This window comes from Sinohyriopsis cumingii, chromosome 3 (genome assembly GCF_028554795.1).
Source record: "Sinohyriopsis cumingii isolate HCF-2022 chromosome 3, ASM2855479v2, whole genome shotgun sequence".
NCBI lineage: Eukaryota > Metazoa > Mollusca > Bivalvia > Unionida > Unionidae > Sinohyriopsis > Sinohyriopsis cumingii.
Genome location: NC_142963.1, coordinates 100,054,679 through 100,081,805, shown reverse-complemented (window position 1 = coordinate 100,081,805; position 27,127 = coordinate 100,054,679). Strand labels below are relative to the sequence as shown.

At 34.3% G+C, this 27,127-nt stretch overlaps 1 protein-coding gene across 1 annotated transcript in view; it reads right to left on the bottom strand.

Annotated features, from left to right (window-relative positions):
- Window positions 1–355: 355 nt before the first annotated feature.
- The window catches only part of LOC149803388 (mutS protein homolog 4-like), a 182,656-nt gene continuing 155,884 nt past the window's right edge, over window positions 356–27,127 (bottom strand). Inside the window, exons 23-26 of the mRNA XM_089953095.1 lie at window positions 25,086–25,156; window positions 22,622–22,725; window positions 13,104–13,192; window positions 356–662 (exon numbers count right to left, since the gene is read on the bottom strand). Of these exons, the coding sequence (XP_089809221.1) occupies window positions 492–662; window positions 13,104–13,192; window positions 22,622–22,725; window positions 25,086–25,156 (435 nt within the window). The 3' untranslated portion in view covers window positions 356–491. The remainder of the gene's footprint in view (window positions 663–13,103; window positions 13,193–22,621; window positions 22,726–25,085; window positions 25,157–27,127) is intronic.

The following is a 27,127-nucleotide window of genomic DNA, read 5'->3' as shown; positions in this document are numbered from 1 at the left end:
TTGTGACAAGGTTATGAAAAATGTGGAAATCCTGCATTCCCCTACCCTAGCAGCAGCACTGCAGTTTTTGAAAATAATAAAAATATTTTTTAAGTTCATATAGCTAATACATTTAGCATGAATTCAAACACCATTAGTATGAAGTGAATTTACATACTCAATAAAGTGTAATATTTGTATTATAATGAAAACTATTAATATAATGAAGTAATTTTGTGAGTCCTCATTTCCTTATTAGGATGCTGTACTATGCATGATGATGAATGTATGTACCATGATGCATCATTATGGGTACCAATGAATGGTTGGCAATACCATAAGTTTAGTTTTCAGCCAAGTGACAAAAAAAGTCTCAGCACATTAGTTTGTTTTTTATTTCAACCAAAAGAGAATAACCAAGAATAAAAATCTATGCTTGAAATAGCAATAAAATTAACTCTTTAAATGGTCTAATTTTCCAGTCTAGCAAAACATTAATTCACATCATAAAGTCATTCTTCTGCTGTACTAATCTCTCTCTGATACTGCTTCTTTAGACTGGTGAGGTACTGCCGAAGGCCTACCTCGTCCAGACGAGAGTTCTTAGCTGCCTGTACTAATCTTGTGGCCAGTTTGAATACAGCTCTCTGCTTCTTTATTTCTGTGTCAACCTGTTGGGTTTTCTGATTGAAACAAAAGTGAAGAGCCTTTAAAAACAGTCTCATTGATTCTCAGTCATACTGGATTCTGATAGCTGTGGTTTTATGAAAAAATAACGTTTTGATCAAAACTAAAATTCTTGTATAGGTGAAGTTTTTTTTATATAGTTTTACTTGTTTAGAACAGAAGGATCATTGTTTATTAATTATTTTAATTAATGTTTTCTAGCAAAACCAACATCTATGAAAATTGTTAACCCATGAAAATAACATAATAAATCCACAATACTTTGGATTGTGTATCATTTCAGTGTTGGTAAAATAAATCATTTGTGTCAACCAAAGTAATTAAAACTAGAAGCAGGCTATAATGTTGACTACAGAGCCAAATTTATGTTGTGAAAAATAATCTAACTGAAGGAAAGTCTTTTTCTGAATTCTGATTCAGTTTCAGCTTATGCAACTTAACAGTGGCCCCTAGAGCTTGTTTTACTGCTGTACAGTACATTACTCTGGCAGTTGAACTACCTAACTTACACAAAAATTGTCCATAAAGTCAGTATTCTGATATCCCATGAAAGTTTACTTTTTGTACAAGAATAATTTTCAGTATAGTGGTTGTACACACTGACTAGGTATCAGGGATCATGCTACCAGATGATGTGGGCTACTAAGTTGCCCAGAAAATGTAAACTTTGCCTTCTTCTGTAAGGAAAGAGAAAACAACTTTGCCCTGTTATTTTATAGAGGAACATTGACTAACCATACCTTCTGAGATGACCCCTCGGCTTAGCCGGGTAGTTCAATAGTTGTAGCAAAACATATTCATCAAGCCATCACTAGCTAGGCCTAGTTTTGATATCAATTATGCTGATAAACAAACTCTTCCACATTCACAGGCATGTGTTTTGATAGCAGTGTCCATTAACCATTTCCAAAATAAGTCAGCAACTAGGCCCCATTCTGTACCTGATTTATGCATGTTATCCTTTGATGATAAAAACAGACACACTTGTGTTTCAAAACTTTAACAATAGTATGTAAAAAGCAATTTGTGTTTTAAGAATAGAATCAGTGATCTGGATATTTTAACTGCCTCTTATACACTATTTCTTCATAAAATTAGTTTTAAACTGTAAGTGTACCAGTGGCCGGGAAATGTTGGCAGGCACTGCTATGTCTGGGAAGTGCCAGTTTATTAGATTTTCTGTTTTTGTAAATCATTGTAAATTTGTAAATCATCATCAATTTGTAAATTTTGCAAATATATTCAAAAAATATACAAGGAATGCAAAGCTCAGGTATTATGCTATTTAATATTTAACTTTAAACTGCAAGTATATAGGTCAGAAACATATGGGACAATGTTACGGTCAAAGTCATTTTCAGACTTTACTCATATTTGCAAAAATATGGAAAAAAGCTGCTAAGCAGATAATATTTAATCAATGCCTAAAATTAATACATGTAGAGAAAAAAATAAGCCATAAATTTGCAATCCTATCAATGGACTGCAATGAAGCTAGATAAAGTGACTAAATTATGAAAAACCCTCCTTCTAAAAATAGATGCACTATCATCTGTGTTGATTCGGTTGGAAAGAAGGGTTTACTTAGTTGATATACCAACTATAAAAGAGCCATGTCTGTAATTTTATGCATCTTAGTGTGCTATGTATGAACAGTTACGGTGATGTTTTATCCACAACAAAGAAATGAGGAAAAACAGTGTGATCTGACGACCCGTGTGCATTTGCCCTCATGTACATCATACAGAGGTTGTTTCAAACACATTTAGAAATCTTTATATAAAAAGTTGATTACCAGAGTTGATGAAGCATTTTTACTAACTTGCAATTACAATAATGTACACATAATCTGGTTACCTAGTTAAAATTTGTTACAATGTAGTTTCTGTTATTCTCTTTTAGAGTCAAATGACTAAAAAAAGCTCAGAAAATTTTCTACTTGAAAATAAAGTATTGCTTAAATACAAATATGAAAACTGGGATATAGAGGGCACAATTCAAATAAGAGAACGCACTTTATATCTATCTATCTATCATGTCCACTTCTCCCTGTTGAGCTCTCACTTCTCCCCAAAATTCAAGCTTGACAAATAATTTCTCTCAAATTATATCTGAATACAACTGTAAATGATTCCAAAGACTGATCTTAAAAAGTGAACTATCAATTAAATTTGTTTACCTTTCCCCTATTTATAGTATTTTACCTGACATACGACACAACAGAAAACTAATGGTAAATTCCACTAACATGTAAGCAATATTAGGCCTTGAACTCAAATTCTAGTGAACATCTAGATTACCACTTAATAACTAGACAAAAGTTAGGTATGCACAAATTCTATCCACTACCCTCATTCAAAAAAGTCAAGCAGACAATATAAATCAAATATACATAATATAATTTAACAGTACATCAGCACAATACTGGCAACAATAGCATCAGACAATTAAAATTTAAGTTCTGAAACTTTAAAGATAAAGAAAAGCCACAAATGCTTAAGAAAGAAAAACCTCTGACTGAAATTTATTTGGGTATTTTACTTGTGGACATGATCTAAACAAAGAGCTTAAACCAAACTGGTTGTTCCTCAATGCTAAAAAAATCGGCCTAAATTTGTGTAAAATACACTATCTTTATCAGTTATTAAGAGAGGGACAAGATAATTTGCCAGATCAGGCAATAGCAGCTTCTGAATGTGCAATGAAGGAATTACAAAATATGTAAAAAGTTCTATCAGTTTTTGAACAGCTGGAATCTGAAACAAGGCCAAACTGTATACTTTTATTATATCTCTAATACACCAAAATAAAGGGATTAAAATTATTTTAACAATAACTATGATATATAAGGTCTTTATTAAATAGCCACTGAGGAAAACCTGAGAAATTCTTTTTCTTTAAAAAATATCTAACCCTAATAAAATAAAAACTGTAAAGTGCCACCTTAATAAAGTTCTCAATCTTTCCATTTTAATGATGCTACTAGTTAGCTCTGGATCAGATTGGATGATTTTTAGTATCTGATACTGAACACAGTTTATGCTCTGGTCAGAATGATTAAAGTGTTTAGACACTAGGGTCTCCTTCTTATATCAGCAATCCCAAAGGTGTTCTTTTATTTTCACTTGTAATTCACTTTAAGTCTCACACATGATTTATTTACTGCAGAACTGGCATGTGATTAAGTAAATAACAGATCCATGGCAACAGTATTGTCCTTTAAAAAAAAGCCAAATAAAGGCTCTGATATTGTAATCATGAACACTAATGATTACATAAAAGAAACTATAAGACAACTAAATGAAGAGAATTATTATGTCAAAGTATAGTGTGACCTTATGAGACACACCATAAATATGGTGATATGTGTATCTATTTTATGTGTATTATTTTCATAACAATAATTTATATAGGGATCATTTAGTTAATGACATTTTTAATGCTACAATGCTATGATCATATAGTTATATAGTTTGCACTGTAAGAAGTCATGTATCAAATGCGTAAAATGATTAATTCATTCATAAGTTCCAAGTTTGAATCAAACTATAAATGTAAGTATACATCATGTGATCCAACAAGGATGTGAGTTCTAGAATGCGCCAGCCTGACCTAATTAGTGATTAGCCAGAACTGAAACAGCTGATCTGTTTACTGATAGAGTATTTTGAAATACATTGACTATTCATTAAAAACTTTCCTATTGCATTATTTCTGATGTGCATTGGTAATTAGTATAATAATAATACAACTTTCCCTCGAAAACTTGCACACAACAGGGTCCACAAACATAAAGCGCACTATAAGAGAGGCACGAGTTAATGAGGGACCTCCAACAATTTTAAAAAATCACTTTGACATTGAGAAAACCGTGGTGGGGGGGAGCAGTGTTAGGAAAGGCTGTTTAATGACTGAAACCTCATTTTACAATCATGTCAACAAAAAAATTTTATAACATGTTTTTTCTAATGAAGTTGTTCACTATTCTGTTTAAATAACATTAATTTTCAAAATGTCCAACATATTAAAGATTGTTCCAACTGGTTTCAACTACCATCACATGTACGCAAAAAATCCGTGTATAATGTCACTGCTTTTTTTTTTTTTTTTAATGAGTTTGGTTCCCGTAGTGGTGTTTAATAGTATCCTGCAAAATTGGGAGTCCACACAGCAGGAAACTAGACTAACTGTTGATACACCACCAAACAAGATTCCTCTTTTTACAAAAGCGCATGACATTTATTTTGTGAGACAATCGTCTACGTCGAAACTCAATTGTTGTATTGTTCAATTAGTACAATACTGATGTCATTATTTCATTGGAAGTAAAAATGTAACTTCTTTTCATCCAGGAGGATATCTCTAAGTGCCAATTCTCAGAAACTCGCTTGCCCACAATGGTCCATATCTGTGAAATTAAGTTCTTTTTTTTTAAGAGGTATCCATTTTGCTTGGCTGCCTTGTTATCTTTGATCACAGTTATGAAAGAGTCGGTTAATTTAAGCAGGTTTATGTTACATACACAATAACATTTATAATTGTTCGATTGATCAAATGGAGTGAGTTCACCTGACATACAACTGGGGCTGCTAGATTTTGGGTTTGTAGGATTTTTGCGCCTTTTAACTTTTCTTTTATTCCACCTCCTTTATTTAATTAAAAAGACATAATTAACGTGATAATACATAGGAGGCCAGCTTTTAATTCAGTGCAACAATACAACAAATACTTCTGCAAGTCAGCTATCAAAACACATTTGGCACTTAATTAGGTTCTCAGAGTAACGCTCGTGGACATAGCTGTTTAATTACAAGAGGACACGTTGCAATTATGATGATTACACTTAAAATGAACTAAAAGATAGAACTAGAACACAAATTTCAACTGATCAAAAAATTATTTAATTTGTATTTATTTATTAAAGTACTGCCTCCACTCAGTGTAAGTGACATTTTCATTTATCGAAATTTCCTTACATATTTTTAACTACAGTGTACTAAGAATGTCGTTTGGAAAGAAAATGTAAAAAAATGTATGACCTATTTTTAAATTATATTTCATAGTGTTGATTAAAATTTCCAGGTCCTAAGAGATACTGTTTTCAATGATAAAACGAGTCTATCATGATAGACTATTTAAATTTTTTTATCCTTCCATGTCAGATGTAGTTCATCACTATCAAGATTCGTCCTTTATCGCCGTGTTGAGATAAGTAATATATTTGTTTTACCAGTATTCACCACCATACCAATGCATGTGCACCAGTTGTCCAGTTTGTTTAGGGCATTCTGTAAAGAAATGCTGAGTTCATGTTTTGTGTTTTGGGTGTCTGACAATGTTGTGTCATCTGCATAGAGATCTGTAGATGACATCGAGTCCCTTAGTAAAAGTGGCAGGTCATTAATAAATAAATTAAACTGTAATGGACCTAGAATTGAGCCCTGTGGTACTCCATATCTAACTGTTCCAGGTTCAGACAGAACATTATTTAATATATAATCATGTTGTGTTCTCTCACTTAAGTATGAAGTAAACCATCTAACTGTGCTTTCATCACACTGGCAGATTTTCAGTTTCTTCAAAAGGATTTCATGATCCACCATGTGAAATGCTTTTCTGAAATTTGCAAAAACAGATCCTATTATTCTAGCTTGCATGAAACCATTTATCAGTTAGGGAGATCAAGGCAGTCTCAAATGAATGTTTCTGTTTAAAGCCTGATTGATTATGGTGTAGCAGCAAGTGTTTGGTTAAATATGACATGAATGAGCCATGAACATTTTTTCCAATTTTGACAAGTTTGCTAGTATTGAGATTGGCCTGTAGTTATCACTATCATCCTTAGAACCAGATTTGTGAATAGGAGTTACTTTTTCAGTTTTCTATATTTTGGGGACAGATAAGGTTGCAATACTTAAATTGATTATGAATGTTATGCTATCTGAAATAGCAGAGGCAGAAGATTTAATGAGTTGTGGACCAATCTGATCAAATCTTGTAGCTTTCCTGGTATCAAGTTCAGTGAGACATTTTTAATGAAGTGTTTTGATACTGGTGGGATAGAGAAACATACCTCCTTAGAGATTTTGATGCTGCATAACTTTTTCTGTTCAGTAAAGTTGTTTTCTATTGCTGGTTCTTTCAACTTTGTGGTAATGTTGGCGAAACAATGCAATATTAGTGTCATCAGTGACTATGGCGTCATTTACCAGAAGTGAGTAAGTTTTATTTGTCTGATCTTTATGTGTTCCTCCAGTGAGTTCACTGAAGACTTTCCAAATGGAGTTTGTGTTGCTCTTTTTGTTTTCAAACAATGATTGATAATAAGTTTTTTTAAAAACTTTTTTAATCATGCTTGTTATTATATTTCTCCATACTTTATATTAGTGCATAGTTTCCTATAGCCTTGAATTGGTCTCGTGTTTTCATAGTGTCTAGGATTTAACTAGTAAGCCAATTAGGTTGGATTTCATTCTTTACTCGATGTACTTTCAGAGGTGCATGCTTAGAGACTACATCCATAAGTAAGTCAGTCTACACCCTCAGAGCTTCATCTATGTCATCCACATTTTGGATCATATTCCATGGAACTTTATACCAGTCATTGAGAAATTGTTTTTATTAAAAAGAAATTTTAATGATCTGTAAGTGATAGTTTTGTGTGTATTTTTCTTATTTTTCTTGCATTTAACCTTTCTTGTCAAAAAAGTAGGATAATGGTCACTAAGAGCAACATTTGGTACATTAACATAAGCCACATTATCTGGTAGGTTGGTATAAAAGTGATCAATAAGAGTGCTTGATTTTCTGTTACCCTTGTAAGCTCATTTACCAGCTGGACTAGGCCTAATGATTAAAAAAATTCCATCCAGTTGTTCCTTATTTGAGTACTGATAAGGTCCTTATTTATATCGCCAAGTATACATGTTTCTCCTGTGCAAGAACATCTATTTGTTTCAAAAAGTTATTACTCCAAATTGCTTTGGAGGAAGGTGGCCTATAAATGAAACCAACTGGAATGATTTTGCATTATTTTGAAAGATTTCCACCCAGAAACTCTCAATTTCATGTGACTCCAAGTCAAGTCGCCTTTCTGCATTTACATCTTCCCTAATGTATACAATAAGACCTCCCCCAGCTGTCTCTCTGTCCCTGTATAATGGTTTACTGTAGCCTTGACAGTGAAATAGACTATTATTGTGGTTTGCATTTAACTTGGTTTCAGTGAGTCCTAAAACATATATATTATTTATCCCACTATACCTTGTACATTTAAGTGACCTATGTTAAAACCTTTTTGTATTTAGTTTCATTTCAATTATATGTATGTCATCATGCAACATGGAACTGACTGAGATTGTCTTCATACTCTTTTTATCATTCTGACATCCTATTTCCATATTTAAATGTAAATATATATTAGCATCTTCAAAATCACACACAGACCCTGAAAATCTGTAAACTTTTGCAAATAGAAAAGTGACCATTGGCTAGTTAGAATCAAGAGTCTGACTAGGTACATTTAGATTTGCTATAAATAAAGCACTGGCATTCTCCTCTTTGCCAGCTTCCTAGCATGTACACCACTCCCTCGATAACTCGTGCCCTGATAACTCGTGAACCTGCTTATAACGTGGGGTCAGGTGTGGATCCCATTTATCATACCAGAAGATACCCCCAAATTTGTCCCCAATTTATTGAACTTGAAGAAAATCTCAATCAAAATTGGTAATGGAAACTTTGATTTATTGCTTGTTTTATCGTCGAAAACAGAAGAAAAAACATGGAAATTTTAATCAAAACTATGAAATATTATATTCAAAAACAGGTCATAAAATTGTTTACATTTTATTTCCAAAAGACGTTCCTAGTACACTGCAATTAACGATACGTAAAGAAATTTTGTTCAATGAAAATGTCACATATGCAAATTAAATAATTTTTTATCAATCGAAATTTGTGTTCTACTTCTATCTTTTAGTTCATTTTAAGTGTTATCATTATAAATGCAACGTGTCCTCTTGAAATTAAACATAAAATGCTTTAATCTACCGTAACAGCTATACCCATGAGCGTTACTCTGAGAACCTAATTAAGTGCCGACCATGTTTTGATAACTGACTTGCAGAAGCATTTGTATTGTCGCACTGAATTAAAAGCTGGCCTCCTTATTATTATCACATTAATTATGTCTTTTGAATCAAATAAAGGAGGTGGAATAAAAGAAATGTTAAAAGGCACGAAAATCCAACAAACTTAAAATCTAGCGGCCCCAGTTGTATGTCAGGTGAACTCACTTCATTTCATCAATTGAACACTTATAAATGTTACTGTGTATGTAACAAAAATTATCTTAAATTAACTGACTTTTTCATAACTGTGATAAAAAATAACAAGGCAGCCATGCAAAATGAATACTTTGTAAAATAAAGAGCTTGATTTCAGATACGGACCATTGTGCGCAAGCGACTTTCTGAGAATTTTTGAACTGGCACTTAGAGATATCATCAAGGATGATAAGAAGTTTCCTTATAACAATGAAATCATGGCATCAATACTGTACTAATTGATCAATACAAAAATTAAGTTTAAACGTAGATGATTGTCTCACAAAATAAATGTTGCATGTTTTTGAAAAAAAGGAATCTTGTTTGGCGGTGTATCAACAGTAGTCTAGTTCCCTGCACTGTGGACTCGCAATTTGGCAGGATAATATTAAACACCACTACGGGAACAAGACTCATCAGGCAAACAAAAAGCAGTGATGTAATACACAGATTTTTTTTGCATACACGTGATGGTTGTTGAAACCAGCTGGAACGATCTTTCATATGTTGTACATTTTGAAAATAATGTTATTTAAACAGAATAACAGAAAACTTCATTAGAAAAAGCACGTTATTAAATATTTTATAGACATGATTGTAAAACGAGGATTCAGTCAATAAACAGCCCAGTTCCCTAATGCCACTCTCCCCCATAGTTTTCTCGATGTCAAAGCGATTTTTTCCAATTTTTTGAGGACCCTCAGAAACTCGTGCCTCGCTTATAGTGCAGTCTATGTTTGTGGACCCTATTGTGTGCAAGTTATCAAAGGAGAGGTGTATAATACATTGATTAACAGTCTTTGTGTCCAAATTTATGGCATGTGAAGCACTCAATCTGCCATAATGGCATACCTGTGTCATATGCCCAGTTTCTCCACAGCAGAGACAGTACTATTTATATGAGTGCCTGAAAATGGGGGCCTACATGTTAATATTTCTCAGTAGTTGAGAGATTCCCTTTCTACTTAAATGAATTTTGTCTCTGTTGTAGAGGCTTAGATTGACATTCTGGTTCTGACGAAAGAAAGATGTGTATTGTGGAATGTAGTGTAGGTTAAAGTCTTCACATAGGTCAATTATCAGATCATTGATTTCTTTCACTCTGGCGTCCACATGAGGATGTAGTGCTCATATCATTATTTAACATGTATCTAAGCTGCAATACCTAGTAGCATACAGTAAACTTTCACAATTTAAATAATAGAATTATTGCACAGACTTAGACATTCTTAGCAGTACTCTTTGTTTGTCGAGGAAAAGACGTGAGAGAATTGATTCATTTATTTAATTATATAATCATTCATTGGAACTTCAGTGCTCTAACATTCATTTAATGACTATTTAGATTAATAGATGTATGGAATTACAGTGAATTCAGTCAAAGACATTTGGACTAATAGATATATTGGAATTATTGTGAATTCATTAAAAAATATTTTGGGATTATATCAGTGATATCTTGTGTGCTGTTGACACATCAGTAGAGCAGTGACATCATTTGGAATAACCCTGGAACTTTTTCAGATTACTAGGCACATGTGCCAACCCCTGCACTATAATGCACTATAGTGTAATTTATTTTTAATTCTTTCACTTTTTAAAAAAAAAAAATTAATAATTTTTCATTATAAAAAATTTGTCAGTTTCGCTCTTTCTTGTTATGTAGTTTAAGACCCTGGAACAGGGGTTGTGAGCATATTTTACATGGTTGCCACTTTTTTCCAGAATAATTACAAAATGAACGAGTGTGTGCCACCAGTAAGAGAATAACACTGTTAAATCAAGATTTTTAGCTGCCCTTTGCATGTCACACAAAACCTCTTGACATGCCACCTTGTGGCATGCATCCCATAAGTTGCTGACCCCTGCCCAAGAGTCTTGATAAAGAGGAACTGGATAAGGTTTTTCATGACCTTATCAATGACAAAGTCCATGCACCTGGATTTTTCCTCTTTGAGAAACACAGAAAAGCCTTATTCTTGGAGAAAGTTTAATGTGATCCTATCATCAATTCTCTTGATGAAAAAAATCAGCAATTTAATATATGCACGTATCAAACCTTTTAAAGGTGCATGGATTTTATTAATGAAATTCAAGCCATCAGCAATTTACTGACTGATTTCTTTTCATTACAATGGATGTCACTTCCTTCAACACAAACAAATCATACCATTTGGGATTAACATCAATAGTCAGAACTTTACCCCAAGAGAAAGCCATCCAAAGTTTGGTTGAGATATGTAATGTAGAACTGATGTTACTGTGCACAAACTATGTCATCATTCTCTCAGTCATAGTGACATTGACTGTTGGACTAAAAAAAACTGATAGAGTTCCTCCTTACTCCATGCCATCCAGAAAGTTTGGTAACTGTAGATGGTAGAAACTCAAGTTATTGTGCAAAAATAGCTTTGCTTCTTTCAGTAACCATGACCTTTGATCTTTTGACCCTGAAATCGACAGGTTCTTCCTTTCCACATATGCAAGCAATCCACAAATTCTGCTAACTGTGGACAAGCAAAGTTACTGTACTGAACCATATCAGATGGAAGGATGGATAGACAGACAGACAGACTATATCATAACTTAATGGATGGCATATATTGAGAAAAATGTGGTACACAATATCTTGCTTCTGATTACATTTTGATGTATCTTCTCTATAAATCAGTTTGAAATCATCCTACTTACATAAGTATGTCTTCTATAAAAACAAATTTAAAATAACCTAGAACAACACATCAAAAACAAGTTTATGAACAGATCAGATTAATTCTGTCAGTATGAAAATTCTGAAAAGTTATTTTCCAAAATCTGAATGATACTGAAAGCTTCATGTTTTTTTTTGTCCCTGAAATCAAAAGAGTTAATACTGATGGTACCATAATGATTGCTGGTGTCATATATAAAAATGTGATACCTTACTTTTGCTATCTGCTGTAGGTAAAACAGCAGCATGAGTACTGGAAATATTTAAAATACACATGCTACCCAAGTAAGCCCAGGTAGTTTGTCTTATTGCATCTTTGGAAAAGAAACTAATTCTTATTTCCTCAGCCTAATGTAACCAATACTGTGTTTAAAAGTGCTATTAAAACCATCCCCACCAACCAACCAACCCCCTGCCATAATATGTGATGCCTGTTTAGTTAAGGGTCATGGTGACTTTGACTTTGATGTTTAAATCCTGAAATTATTACATTTCTTTGTCTCATCAATCACAACCTATGTATGAAATTTGGTGACCATGACATCCTTTCGATCCTGAAATTGCTAGGCTTTTTCATTTCATCTTTGGAACCTACTTGTTAAGTATATTCAATCGAACCCAAGGTTTAATGCAAAAATATTTTCCTCAATTAAATAGCAGTTACTTGTAGATGTCAAATTATGCAACAGGCCTTTTAGTATGATCAATGGCAACATGTTAATGCATTTTGCCAATGGTATTTATTGTAGAACTTAAGTTTATGCACTGAAACCATCTTACTTTTTTATGGCATGTAACTTTGACCTTTCACTTTCAGACACTCAAATCAAGAGGCATCTTTATATCATACTGGGCAATATAGTTGTCAAGTTTGGTGACGGTATGTCAAGAAGAACAAAAGTTAACAGGTAACAGTGCCGATGACATCTGACCTAGGGATTCCAGATAAATACAGTTTTGTTGTTTACAAAACAACTCAATCCTCAAAGTTGTGTAGTGTATCTGGACCAGACATCATGTTATTGCATGTCCAATCTGCTTTGATTTGTCAGTGTTTCATCATTTGAACCCATCCCCCAAATCAAGAGGGCTCTTGGTTCTAATAAAGCAATCCTTCTGCAAGGTTTTGTGAGAATATCTATACAGAGATCTGCCATAGTAGTCTTTGACCTTAGACATTTTGATCCCCAAATAATTATGCTCCATTGTCTCAAATACAGCACTCAAGCTGCAAAGTTTCATGAAGGTATTTGAATATCTCAAGCTACTGCAAGAAAACTGAATTGATAACAGGTACATGACTGGATGACTGACCATCAGCAGACATACAATGGAACTGTGACAAAAACCTACTGAGTGGGCAGCAGTTTGGTTAGTTTGAAACAATGCTGGATGGATACCTTTTTCTCGTCTTGTATTTTCTGAGCTAGCTTCTTGGCTTCTTGAACAACTATCTGGGGCATTGTGGACACCTCTGCTAATTGAATACCTGCAACAACATAAAGCTAAATAGAAATGCATCCATACAACCTTCCCCATGACATAAATGGTCAAAGTTCCAAGTTAAAAGAAGTTACTATGAAAGGACTAATTTAATGAGATGCTTGCAAATTTAAATATTAAAACAATATAAATTTGTTTAATAGTTGTACATTTTCAATGAAAATCCTCTTTTTTTTGGAAGTCCAAACTCTCAACCTAATCTTGCAGATCTCCTGATTTGTCCTGACTAGACCCAACTTTTCTGTAATATTTAAAAATACCTGACATGGAATTGAAACATTTTATAAACAGTACAGGTGGACAGGTTTGCTGTTATAATGAAATGTGTGACTCTATTTTTGTTGGAAATCCAGCTTTACTTATGAAATCTAATCATTTAGTCATATACATGGTTGAGGCTAGCTCCCTGGGATATAGGTCCCATTGAACTGTTTATAGAAACTCATTAAGACAGTTTCATACCAATACAGATCTTCAGTACAAGATCAAAACCATATTTGAGTTTCAAATCCAACAATTACTTTTCATGCCTTGATGAGGTTCTAATAGTAGAAACTCCCTATATCTGGTTGGGGCATTTTATTGTTGAAAAAAAAAACAGTCCTATTGGATATATCTAGCACATATAAATATTTCTGATGATTTGGTATAGTGTTTCATAAGTTTGGGTAAGTTTATAATCAATGAATTAAGTATTCAGATTCAAATGGAATCTAACAGAAAATTCAAGAGGTCTTAAACTGATACAAAACTGATTAGTGACACAAATATACACTCTGTACTGCAACTTCTGTATGAATGTGGAAGTTGTCAATGTTCATCCTAGTACTTTACCTATCACATCCGGTCTGACATGTTTTGGAGACGGTCATTCCATTATTAAAAACTAGTAACACTGCTATCAGTGCTCTAATACTTCATAACAGATAAGTATCATCTGTTGAAATTTCCACCCAGTTACTTATGGAAGCTACACTATTGCTAGGAAATCCACTCTAGAAAAATCTTTGATAGAACATACAATGATGGATTAAAATTGGCTTTTGTTATAAGGAAGAAGTGGGAAGAAAAAAAACGTTTTCTATCTTTACTATGGAAGACATACCGATCATAAAGTAGCCATGCTAGACATAATTCTGAGAAAAAAATCAAAAGTAGATTTTTGGATTGTTAACGAAGCAATATTATTGATATTTAGGAGTCATGTACAGTTTTAATAAGGTAAGTCCTGGTAAGTGATAAAAAGTGACTGCCACTCAAAGCAGGAAGTTGAAAATAGTTTTCCAACTCTTGGAAACCATTGTTGATAGGGGACCCACTCTAGAAAATTTGGATATATCATGTCTTAACAAACACACTTAGACTAAGTTGGATTTAAAATGAATCAACTTTTCTGGAAAAAATTAATATAGGTTTTCCATATAGTTTCCATGAATAATAATAATAATAATAATAATGAGGACTTTGTATAGCACCTAATCTTTAGAAGCTCTAAGCGCTTTACAACATTAGACAACACCTATAATATAAGAAACATAATAATATTATTACAAAAACAAACAACATGAAATTAGAAAAACATTAAACAATAAAAAGCATGCTGAGAATATTTCAGGTAGGAAACATTATTAGGTCTTTAAGTTTGTTCTTGCAGTTGAAATAAGTGAGTTTTGAGAGCCCTCTGGAATGTGATCACTGTGTCTTTGTGTCTAAGTTCAGTGGGCAATTCATTCCACGTTGCTGGGCCCTGGTATGCAAAAGAACGCTGTCCATATGACTTTATTTTCATAGTGGGAATAATGAGTATACGATTGTCAGAAGAGGAGCATAAGTATCTTGCTGGTGTGTACACATGGGTGAGGTCAGATAGGTATGTTGGACTAGAGTCCGACAGTGAAATGTAGCACAGAGAACAAATTTTGTGTTTGATTCTGGATCGAATGGATAGCCAGCGTAGGGTACAGAGCAGTGGGGAGGTGTGCTCTGATCGTGGTACTCTAAGGATGATCTGAGCAGCTGTGTTTTTGAAGTTTTTGAAGTTTCTGGAGTAGATATTGAGATGAACCAGACAGAATTGAGTTACAATAGTCCAGTCTTGAAAGTACTAATGAACACAGAAGTGTTTTGGTGGCATCAACTGAAAGATATTTGTGAACTGAGCTGATGCATTTCAGCTCAAGATATGCAGCCTTGCATATGTTCATGACATGTTGCTGCAATGTGAGAGTACTGTCCAAAATAACACCTAGGTTTCGTACTGATTGTGTGAATTTAATGTTGGCGTTGCTGATATTTATTGTTTGAGGTAAAGGATGTGAATGAGAAAGTCTTTGTGTTGTGATCGGAATGGCCGCAGTTTTATCATCATTCATCTGCAGCTTGTTACAAGTCATCCATGATTTCACATCAGAAATGCACCTCTCTACACCTTGGATGGTAGCATCAACTTCAGTTGGGTGGCTAGATTTGTATATTTGGGTGTCATCAGCGTACAACTGGTGAGACACTGGATGATGATCTATGACACTTGAGAGTGACTGAGTGTACAGAATGAAGAGAACAGATCCAAAAACAGACCCCTGTGGAACACCACAACATAGATCAACTGGGCTGGAGTGTATTCCATTTGCAGATACAATTTGTGTCCTGTTGACCAAGTAGGACTTGAGCCACAGTAAGGCTGTATCATGAATGCCAAATACGTGCTGGAGACAGTGAAGTAATATATCCTGGTCTATTGTGTCAAATGCTGCAGACAAATCAAGGAGGGTGAGGACTGTAATCTTTCCGCTATCCAATACAGAGAGAATGTCATTAACTACTTTTAGAAGAGTAGTTTCAGTACTGTGGCAAGGGCGATATGCAGATTGTACATTGCTAAAAAGACTTTGAATTTAGATGAGATAAAAGCTGGGATAGAACAACCTTTTCTAAGATTTTTGAAATGAATGGGAGATTAGAAACTGGGCGGTAGTTCTTTAAATCGTTATGGTCTAGTGTTGGTTTCTTCAGCAGAGGCTTTACAATGGCAGTTTTGAAAAATGATGGAAATTCCCCAGATGAGAGAGAGGCATTAATAACATCAGTTAGTGAAGGCAATACTGGATCTAAGCACTCAAGCAGCAGTGATGTTGGAATTGGATCAAGTTCACATGACTTTGGTGCACTCTTCATCACGATTGTACGTACGAAATCCATAGAGACAGGTTCAAATGCTGCTAATGGTTGTCGCTCAAATTCTGTATCCCAACTGTATGGTGATGACGAGTAAATTGAAATTGTGGTGTCAAGCTTATCTCTAATGGTTTGTACTTTGTCATGGAGGAAATATGCAAACATGTCTGGAAGATCGACTGGAGAGAAGGTAATTGGAAGTGGTGTTGAGTTGTTCCTTGACATTAGCTTGTTAGTAATCTCGAAGAGCTCTTTGCAGCTGGAACTTTCCATGATCTTAGTAGTGTAGTGGGCTGATTTCGCTGCATGGACTATATTTGTGACATTCTTCTTAGCGACTTCATAGATTTGCTTATGAATAGTGAGCCTGGTGGAAAGCCAAATCCTCTCAGCTTTACGGTGGTCTCTTTTAGGAGTGCGAAGCTGGTCCCTAACACTGCTGTACCATGGAGAACACTTTTGAATTGATACTCTGCACTTGGTAGCTGTGGCATGTTTGTCAAGTAATGAACGCAGACAGTTATCAAGTTGTTCTGTGGTAGGAGGTAAGCAAGTTGTTAGGTTAGCTTGGATGTCGTGCATTAGTTTGGTTCTATTTATCATACAGAGGTTTCTCTTAGTAGCAGATAAAGGTGGAGGGTTAGGGACTGATACGTCAAGCTGGCATATAATGCAGAGGTGATCTGATGCAAGGTCATGGGATACCAGGGAGGACAGTAGAATGTTATCATCAGGTCTATGAAGAATCCAGTCTAAAATGTGACCATGCTTATGGGTGGGTTGGTTAACTGACTGTTTGAGGTTGAAAACATTAATGGAGTCTATGAGTTTTGATGTATTTGAGTTTCCAGGACAGTCAAAGTGAAAGCTGAAATCTCCAAGAATAATCAGGTTGCCACCTATCGAAATTCCATAGTCCAGGAGATTCGGAAACTGCTCCGAAAAGAGAGAGTCAGCCAGCTTGTTTTTTCTACTAGGAGGAGGGTGGTATAGGCAGAAAAAATGGACGGACCTTTGCTCCAGTGTGAGTGTGGTTTGGACTAGTTCAAACGATGTGTGACGAAATTGAGTGTTGTAGTGTAGTTAAGACGTTTTATCATAGAGTTCTTTGTGATGACAGCAATTCCACCTCCGCGAGAATTACGGGGGAACGACTTGAAGGAGTAACCAGTGGGTGTTAGATCTGCACACTTGGGCTCATCGCCTGATGTTTTTAGCCATGTTTCTGTCAAGAAAAATATGTCAACATTTTGGTCGTTGATAAAATTAACTATTTCTGTGCGCTTTTCTGGTGGTCCTACTAACTGGGCATTGAATAATGCAATGCGCAGAAATATTTCTAGGATAGTTGACACAAAGGTTGACAAATTAATTGGGATTTGAATTAGGTTATTTAAATTAACGGTCGAATTTTTTTTTAATGGTTGTGCCAAAATAAGGGAGATAACTGGAATTCATCTTCCTGTTCTACGACGGCCAGCTTTGAAACAACGTTTCTTTTTTCGTTTCTGTTTACATTTAGGTAATGATGAATGCCACACCACTGCAAGAAGAGCCACTCTGGACACAAATATTCTCATTAGTTTAAAACTTCTACCCAAACAAGGAGAAAAGTCATTGACTGACACTTTCCCAGGCTATGACTTACACCATGAGGCATGGTGTGAAGCTCGGATGCCTGACATGCCATTTAGTCGTAATATATTTTCAGCTAAAGTTTCATAAAAATACATTCAACTATTCAAAATTTATAGCATGGACAAAGATTCAGGTCGCTAACTAGCTTTTTCCTTGTAATGAATCTTGACCTTTGACCTGGGAACTTGATTATAGCATGTGACTTAGTCTAGTTGTCATATAATCATTATATACTTGGGCAAAGTTTTATAAAAACTTCTGGAAAATTTGCAAACTTATAGGCTGGACAAAAAAATGTTAACTGATATACAGATGGAAAGACAGACAATGCTATGAAATGTCATACCTTGTTAAGATGGGTGTCAACAACTTCTCAGATGTAATATTAACAATATTCTATAAAAGTTGCAATTAAATTATAAAAGCCACAGACACAGAAAATTTGTGACTCTCAAAAACATTGACAGAGCACCAGAATAAATGCTAACCTTCATTACTGTAAAAGTGATATCAATGTCTCCCCATTCACAGATGTTATTTCCTGCACTGTTGAAACTTAACTCCAGCAATTTACCTAATTTAAATATAACCTTATAAGTAGAGTCCAACTGCAAACAGCAAAGACCATGGCATGCTGTAGTATAATGTGCCAGCAGATCAATATTTATATTATTTGTTTTACTATTACTCTTAATAAACTGCTGAGATACAGATCTGATGGGGCATTATGTGACGGGAGATCTGGGTCTGTGAAGTTTGCATTTCGACTCCACTTAATGCAAGTATATACAGTACTTCTGAGCATACAATAAATATAAATAAATACACAACAGATATTCACGACTTTTACACATGGCTTCTAACTTTGCTGGAGTCTTAGGCTCCCCCCCCAAAAAAAACGTGTTTCCAGTTGGCTTAATACATTATATATACTAATCATCATAATATATGTTTAAATTTTAAAAAATTCTTTAAAAAATTCCTGAAATTAATGTGTGCATCTAATTGAGCTGGTATAGCCCAGTACTTTAAGTACTATTATATATACTATTCATGATAATATATATAGTGTTTTAAAAAACAAACAAACCTAGCTATCTAAGCTAATTTTAAAATCAGTGCAATAGGAAACACATATTTTTTTGGCCTTATTGTCCATTCTGCATAGAAGTTCTCACATGCTATTATTAAAGAATTTCTCAAAATAAAACTTGCAAAATCTTGAAGGTGAATAATTGTTAACATGATTTTAACAATATAATGTTGTCACTAAAACAAATAAGAAGGCTAAGGGCTGCATGTAAAGTCATGCTTAAAACATTTCTGTGAACCTACTTACTCCATGTCATTGGCAGAATGCATTGTCTTTGTTTCATAATGGAACATTCAAATTTTGAAAAACAGCCACAAAATTATCATAAGCAAACAAAAAACCTGAACCACAACTTAACAAAACTGTTGGTGGCACTGCCACCACCATCTACAAAGTGTTCTGCTTTGCTTTTCCACTAACATGGGTTTGACAAAGAGGCATTAAAGATAAGGTTCTATTCTTTGTGATAAAGATAAAACAAGTCCTTCCAAAAGAGTGAAGACTGTTATTAATGATTACATAGCTCACCTATACAAAGCTTTTGGTAGTCTCCAGCAGCCACTGTAAACATTAATTATCATGCAAAACAAAAATTAAGACAAAAGTACTCCGTACAAGTTGGCACCAGTAACATGGCATGAAGGACATAGATAAAAGGGAACAGTGATTCCTTACAAAGACAAGTTGGCACCAGTAACATGGCATGAAGGACATAGATAAAAGGGAACAGTGATTCCTTACAGAGACAAGTTGGCACCAGTAACATGGCATGAAGGACATAATTAAAAGGGAACAGTGATTCCTTACAGAGAAAAGTTGGCACCAGTAACATGGCATGAAGGACATAATTAAAAGGGAACAGTTATTACTAATAGAGACAAGTTGGCACCAGTAACATGGCATGAAGGACATAATTAAAAGGGAACAGTGATTCCTTACAGAGAAAAGTTGGCACCAGTAACATGGCATGAAGGACATAATTAAAAGGGAACAGTGATTCCTTACTGAGACAAGTTGGCACCAGTAACATGGCATGAAGGACATAGATAAAAGGGAACAGTGATTCCTTACAAAGACAAGTTGGCACCAGTAACATGGCATGAAGGACATTGATAAAAGGGAACAGTGATTCCTTACAGAGAAAAGCTGGCACCAGTAACATGGCATGAAGGACATAATTAAAAGGGAACAGTGATTCCTTACAGAGACAAGTTGGCACCAGTAACATGGCATGAAGGACATAATTAAAAGGGAACAGTGATTCCTTACAGAGACAAGTTGGCACCAGTAACATGGCATGAAGGACATAATTAAAAGGGAACATTGATTTCAATGATATCAAAGTAGGGGTAGCATAATGAGTTCGTAAAAAGCATCTGAGACTATTTTTGTTCTTCTTTTTTAAATTATTGTTCATAAAATCTACTTTAAAAGATATTATCATCATCTACCCCGAGAAGGGGCAATGGGTGGCAAGGCAGTCAAAGTTGCTGGTCTTCACAGATCCCTCACATTTCACCTCTCTTTGCATGGGTTTGAATATTAGCTTGACTAATGTGGGTATGCGAGAAAGCTTGCTTGCCAGTAGCTTCTTGTAGATCAGTGGTTCTTCCTCCACCAAATCTACTGGCTGCTAAGTATAGCCTATCATGTGCTGAAAAAATGCATTAAACCCCACAAATCCAACCAACCCTTGGGGTCAGATTTTACAAAGGGAAGCCATGGGCTTTCGGTAACCATTTTTAGAAGCACAGTTCATGCATCAGTGATTACCATGATTAGCCACTACAGTTGAGGCTTCATATAAAATAAATAATCCACTCTGCTAATTCTTGTTCTGATTCACATGTACACTACACAGTTATCCTGCTGAGGGTAACCTATGACATTATACGATGTAAACAGTTAATATATGGAATGTTTACCAAATTCTAAACATATTCCAACCTACAAACGCCCTGGCAAGACAAAGTCTTCTTTGCAGACAAGAATTATAGCAATTTTTTTCTATTAGAAAAATATAAGTTGTCAAGAGCTAAACACAAATATCTAAACTACATCTGACAAGTATAAAATGTAGATCACAATGACCTTGCTTGAATTCACTGTATAGATGTAGTACTAACAGAAATGCATCTAATTATCACAAGCAGCACCTAATAAATGACACTTAAAAACATAATTGCAACAAAATCACTGAAGCATGAAATATATGATGCAGATATTTCTTTTTACAACTATTTATTTAGATGCATCCCCTCACCAAGTTAAATTATGCAAGGAAGGATATAGGTCACATTGAGCTATTGTTCTAAGGATGTGATACTAAGAGATGCATGCCACCATCATTTTCATGATTCTAGCATAAACAGTGCCTGAAAAATGCAACATTTAACCCATGTCAGTTAAGTGTAAAATAAGAGTTATAATGGCCTACTTCTGCAATGAGAGAATAATGCTTACCAATATGCATCCCCTCACCAAGTTTCATGATTCCAGGTACAACAGTATATATATATAGGATGGATAAACCTAGATGATCAACTTGAGCTAAATGCAAAAAATAGGTCTGACTCAGTAAAATGGTAAATATAGATCAGTTAACTTTTTGTGCAAGTGTGGTACTAACTAATAGAGATGATACAGTCATCCAGCTGAATAATTCTAGCAAGAACAGTTAAAACACAATAATTACGCCAGTCAGTCATGAAATATTGGTTACAGTGACCCATTTTTGTGATGATGGTGAAGCATTCATTAGGAAGTATCCCTTCAACAAGTTTCATGATTCTAGGTATAAATGTGCTGTAAGTATACAGCATACACAACATTTAAATAGTCATGACTAAATGCAAAAGCTTAACCTAAGACAGTAAAATGTGAAATGTCCATCACAATGAGCTTTTGTTATATAAGTGTGGTACTAACACAGATATACACAATCATTTAGTTATGTCAAGATTCAGCCCCTCGATAAGTGTTATTATTCCAGGTACAACAATGTATACCAGATGTCAAAAGCCTAAGCAAAACCAATAGCATTCAACTAATGTAGGTGACATCTTGTATGTACAAAGTTAGAACCCCTCCCTCAATGAAACCTACTCCAACTACTGCCTATGACCGAGGAAGAAAGAATGGTTGACATGCAATAAGGCTGCATGTATGTATATACTTTTATATGTGCTGATGCCGATGCTGACACTAGGGTCAGTACAATAGCACTTCTCTAATGTATATACTCACTTATAAAACAAGTCCAACTGCAAGCTGCAACCCAGATCTGCCACTGCATAATGTACTGGCAGATCAGGATCTTTGTTTGCAGTTTGACTCAACTTGTAAGTGAGTATATACAGTACTCTGTAGAGGTGAACAAATAAACATTAAGCACATCGTCTCTTCACTGGTTAAAAAACCCAATTGCAGCTTCTATTTGAATGAATGCTTCAAAGGATGTAATTAAAAATTATATATGAGAATTATAACAGAAGAAAGGAAAAGATTTACCATAGTTTTTCTCTGTTGTCCTTCCCTTGGACAAAACATGGGTATAGATCACTTTCTCACAGTTTCCCTCAACACAATAACTCCTCTGAACTTCGAAGAAATAGCTGTAAGAAAACAAAATAATAATGATACATCTGGTATAGTAAGCTTCAAACATTAAGTTTTGAAGAACACCATCTGGCCTGCACATAAAAACAATATGTGACTCAAAATCTTAACCCTATCATAAAACCTTGAAGTTCATACCATTTCAGAATAAGTGTTATCATGACCCACCTCTGCCTTGTAGGGTAATACTAAAATTTAGATAAAAGTATCTAAGATGAAGATTTTCAGAGCTATCTTCCAAAAGCTGAAATTTTCATTCTTCACCATCAATATTTCTCTATAAATATGATGTGGAATAAATGAAACAACTGCATATGTTTTCTTTCTTTCTGTGATGTTTCTTTTTTCAAAGCATCAACAAAACTTTCCACAAAACTTTTTTTACTTGAGCTTAGCTTGACTATCATTAATCTGTAAGATGTAGTAAAATCTTTTTAAGTCTGAAACACTACAATAAGCATGACAACCTGCAAGCTGGGGAAAATTTCTATCAATTTGAGAAACCTCGTGCTTCAAAAAGTGACATATTAAAGTTACTTATTCTAAAATATTCTGTCGTATCTTGCACTGCCAATAAAAGAAGAAAATAAATAATGCAGCAGTAATGTGTTCACTTTGCAACTTTTTAGCCTAGAGTTTGATTTCTGGTTCAGAGATGTGTAAAAAGAAGTCTTTGCTCCTTCAAGATTGGTGACTTCCTCTAAAATCTTTAGTTTTTCTGACCTAAGCTAACATTAATGTTGGTGATATGTTTTCAGTGTTCCCCACCTCCCTAAATTTCACTCAGACCTGAAGGACCAGTATCAGTTACTTTTAAAAACTTTCAGGTCCTCCACATTTGCTTTTCACAAGCTTGCAACATATTGTGCTGATCATAAGGCACAGATATGTCAATCTTTTTTAGAACGGACCTGTACATTAGACTAGGCAATAATTTAGAACTCTACATGTTGTCCAATTACAAAAGACTTTCCTGATCAGATGTGAATGCAATCCATGGCTGGAATAAAAAATTATTTTAACTTTGAAAGCAAGAGACAGCAGATTCAGTTTGAGAGTTTAAAGAAAAGCTGTTTCAGCCATCCCCCATTTCTTTTTCTTGATAAATCAGTGCAAGATTCTGCTGAGATTTAAAAGATGGGTCAAGCAATCCAGAATATTTTAACCAAATGAGTTCTATTATATAATGTGTCATGAATGGCGCGCTGAGGATTACCAAATGAAGAAGGCTGAAATGGCCTTTTTCTCTTAACTTTACATAGGAATGACCCCTGCTGCAGGAAGGCAATCTAAGCAAGTATGGCCAAAATGGCCATAGTAGTACCTAATTTTAGGACATAATTGAATTCATCCCTCTGCACACCAACTCAATACTTATGTGGGTTAATCTATAGCAAAAAGAAGTACGTTTGCCTCATTTTACAATCACTGCCTGTCAAATACATATTAAATACTTGGACTCTTTCATAATTAAACCAGATAAATTATACCCCCTCTCTACATACACCTAAAAAATCTGTTCTATAGGAATGACCTTATCACATGAAATTTGCTGGCAATGGCCCTGTGAGGGAATTTATGGGCTATACTACAGACGAAATATGTTTATATGCTTAGTAATGATGGCCATATTTGAGGAAGACTAAGCATGATCTTGAATACATTTTTTAAAAAGATATTCACAACAATATGCTTTCCATCACATGTGGTAAATTTCTTTTAAATTTAAAAAAAAAAATTAACAGTTTCTTTGTTTTTAGTAATGGTGGCCAAATTTGATGCTGGATGGGCATTAATTAAATAAATTTTAAAGATCTTTAAGCCAGAATGCTTTCAATCACAACTAGCCAATCAAAGAAATGGTTTTTCTAAATTTTTGTACAAGCAGTCCAAATTGGATGGTATTTAGTACAATTTGAAGGAAACTAAGAGTTTATGCCAGTATACTTTTTTTTCAAAACAGGTCAAATTATGTGAAACGGTTTTTTAGAAATTGTTTAAAATTATTTTTTTATAATTAGTAACATAAGCCATAATTTGTTGATGGATCAGCATCATTAGAATAAATTTGAAAGTGCTTCATGTCAAAATGTTGTCTGTCGAATTTGTCAAATTCTGTTAAGCTGTTTTTGAGAAGTCATAAATAGCAAATGTGAAAAGAGAAAGCATGATGGAAGAAGTACCAAACCATAAGCTCACTTGGTTTTATGGCATGGTAAATTTAAACCCCGTCATTAAGTATTCTGATGAATGAGTACAGCTATGGTACAAAGTCACACATCAAATCCACTCAAACCTGCCTCATTAGATAAGAAAGTATTTTTAAGATTCATCAGATGAAAGGATTCATACTTACTTTTCTAAATTTGGGTACAAACTGTCCAATCGAGTTAGTTCCAGAAAATGAGTGACAAAAAATGTGAAGGCCTGGAAAAAATGTAAATAATGTAATGAGCCCCAAGCTTGTATTTGTAAATCAACTTTCATTTAGCCACCATCCAAGCTTGATTTTAATTCCATACATTCTTAAAATGACAAAGCAGGTTTGGAATTAACAATAACATTAGCAGATAAAAATCTTGAAATTGTAGATCTGCCTATGTTGATGATGTCATTGTTGCAAATTAGTGTAACAGGTATTTGTGACAGTAAAACCACCACAGACATTCTTAAATGTTAAAAATATTTTTATACAGCATGAGAATGGCCACTGTATCACAATGGTATCAGCATTTCTGTATTGGAGCACTGTATATTTTTATTGACACAAATTTTGAGGTCTGATCAATCTGAGTGTAAGACTTGCATGTGTATTAAAGCTTAAAACACACTTTAAGAATATTAGCATATATATTAACATATTAGCAAATATCTTGATATTCTTCATTCTTTGAAAAATAAAATGTCATGTTCCTTTTGACCATGAGACTTCACATAATTGTGCATAATGAAGAGTTTAGGATTTTGAAATGTTTACTAACACTACCACTTTGTAACATCAATAATACTCTAAAGTGTAAATTTTCATAATTAATTTTTTACATATTCCACTCAATAAAACTATGTTTTATATATGTTTTGTCTTTTTTTCTCCCTATCTACCCATTCAGTTTGGCTTATTTATTTTTCAAAATTGCAACTATGACTCACTAACGATAAGAAACCCATTAATAAAAGATATGTTATGCAAAATCAGTCCACTAAGTGATGGGTGAAAGAGAAATTAGCTTTTTGCAGCCCTAAAGAAAAAGCTGAGGGATTTATAGTTGAGTCATCTTAGAAGTGCTTAACACAGAGTATTAGTCTAAAAGACACATCTAAAATCAACTCATGTGACTACAAGCAATAGTGTCCAAGAAAATGACCTGGACTGAAACCCTAATCGTTAGTGTTAACAAGAGATTGATGGAAGGACTTTCAAACAGACATCAATCAATAAGCCGGATTAGGTCTGCAATTTGCTCAACACAGCTGTTGATGACAAGACATCGCCTTAGCCAATGGTATATCACTTCAAGCTTTAAAGTTAAGTCACCAATAAGGAGCTACACAAGTTTAACATCAGAACCTTTATTCTCTGAGGAGACAAAGGAAAGCGTTAGTCACCAGTAAAATAAGAAAAAGCCTAATAAAATCTTTAACCCATGTTCAGTCTTAAGAAATATTTCGCAGTAAACAGTGTCTTTAAATATGATTGCTAAAAATATATACCTGTTTTCAGGAAGAAAAGCCAAAGCAAAAGGTCATCCAGTACCTAATGGTTTGCAAGAAGTTGATTGGTATTAATTGTGCAAATCTTAAAGACCTTCATGCTCAGTGTGTGAATTGATTTCTTAATGTAGCTTTAACAATTTTTAGTCATATCGCTATGACATCTGCAGTGTGGCAGTTTATAGTGATGTCTAACACTAGGATATCATGCTGCAGACACGTAGCATCATGTCTCACCCAGTCACATTTTTCTGACACCAGACTGACCAGTCCCGACACTAACCTCTTAATGCTGAGTGCAAAGCAAGGCAGCTTCTAGTATAATTTTTCTAAGTCTTTGGTATGATTTGGCCAAGCTTTGCATTTGCAACTTCCTGCATCTGAGGAGGATGCTCTAACCAATTAGGCCACTGGAGTGGTCCTTCATGCTCAAATGTGCTGACAAATTTGGTTTAATTCTGTTTAGCAATTTTGGAGATTATTGCAGTTTTAGTAACAGCAACCATATTTGATGGTAGATTTTCATAATTAGTAAGAATGCTTTCCATCAAAAATGTTCCAATTCTTTCAGCAGTTTCTTTTAGATTTTCCTTATGGTTTTAAATTTTTAGTAATGGCTGCTTATTTAATGTCAGATCAGCATCATTTGTATGAATCTGAAAGGCATTTATGGCAGCTTGTTTTAGG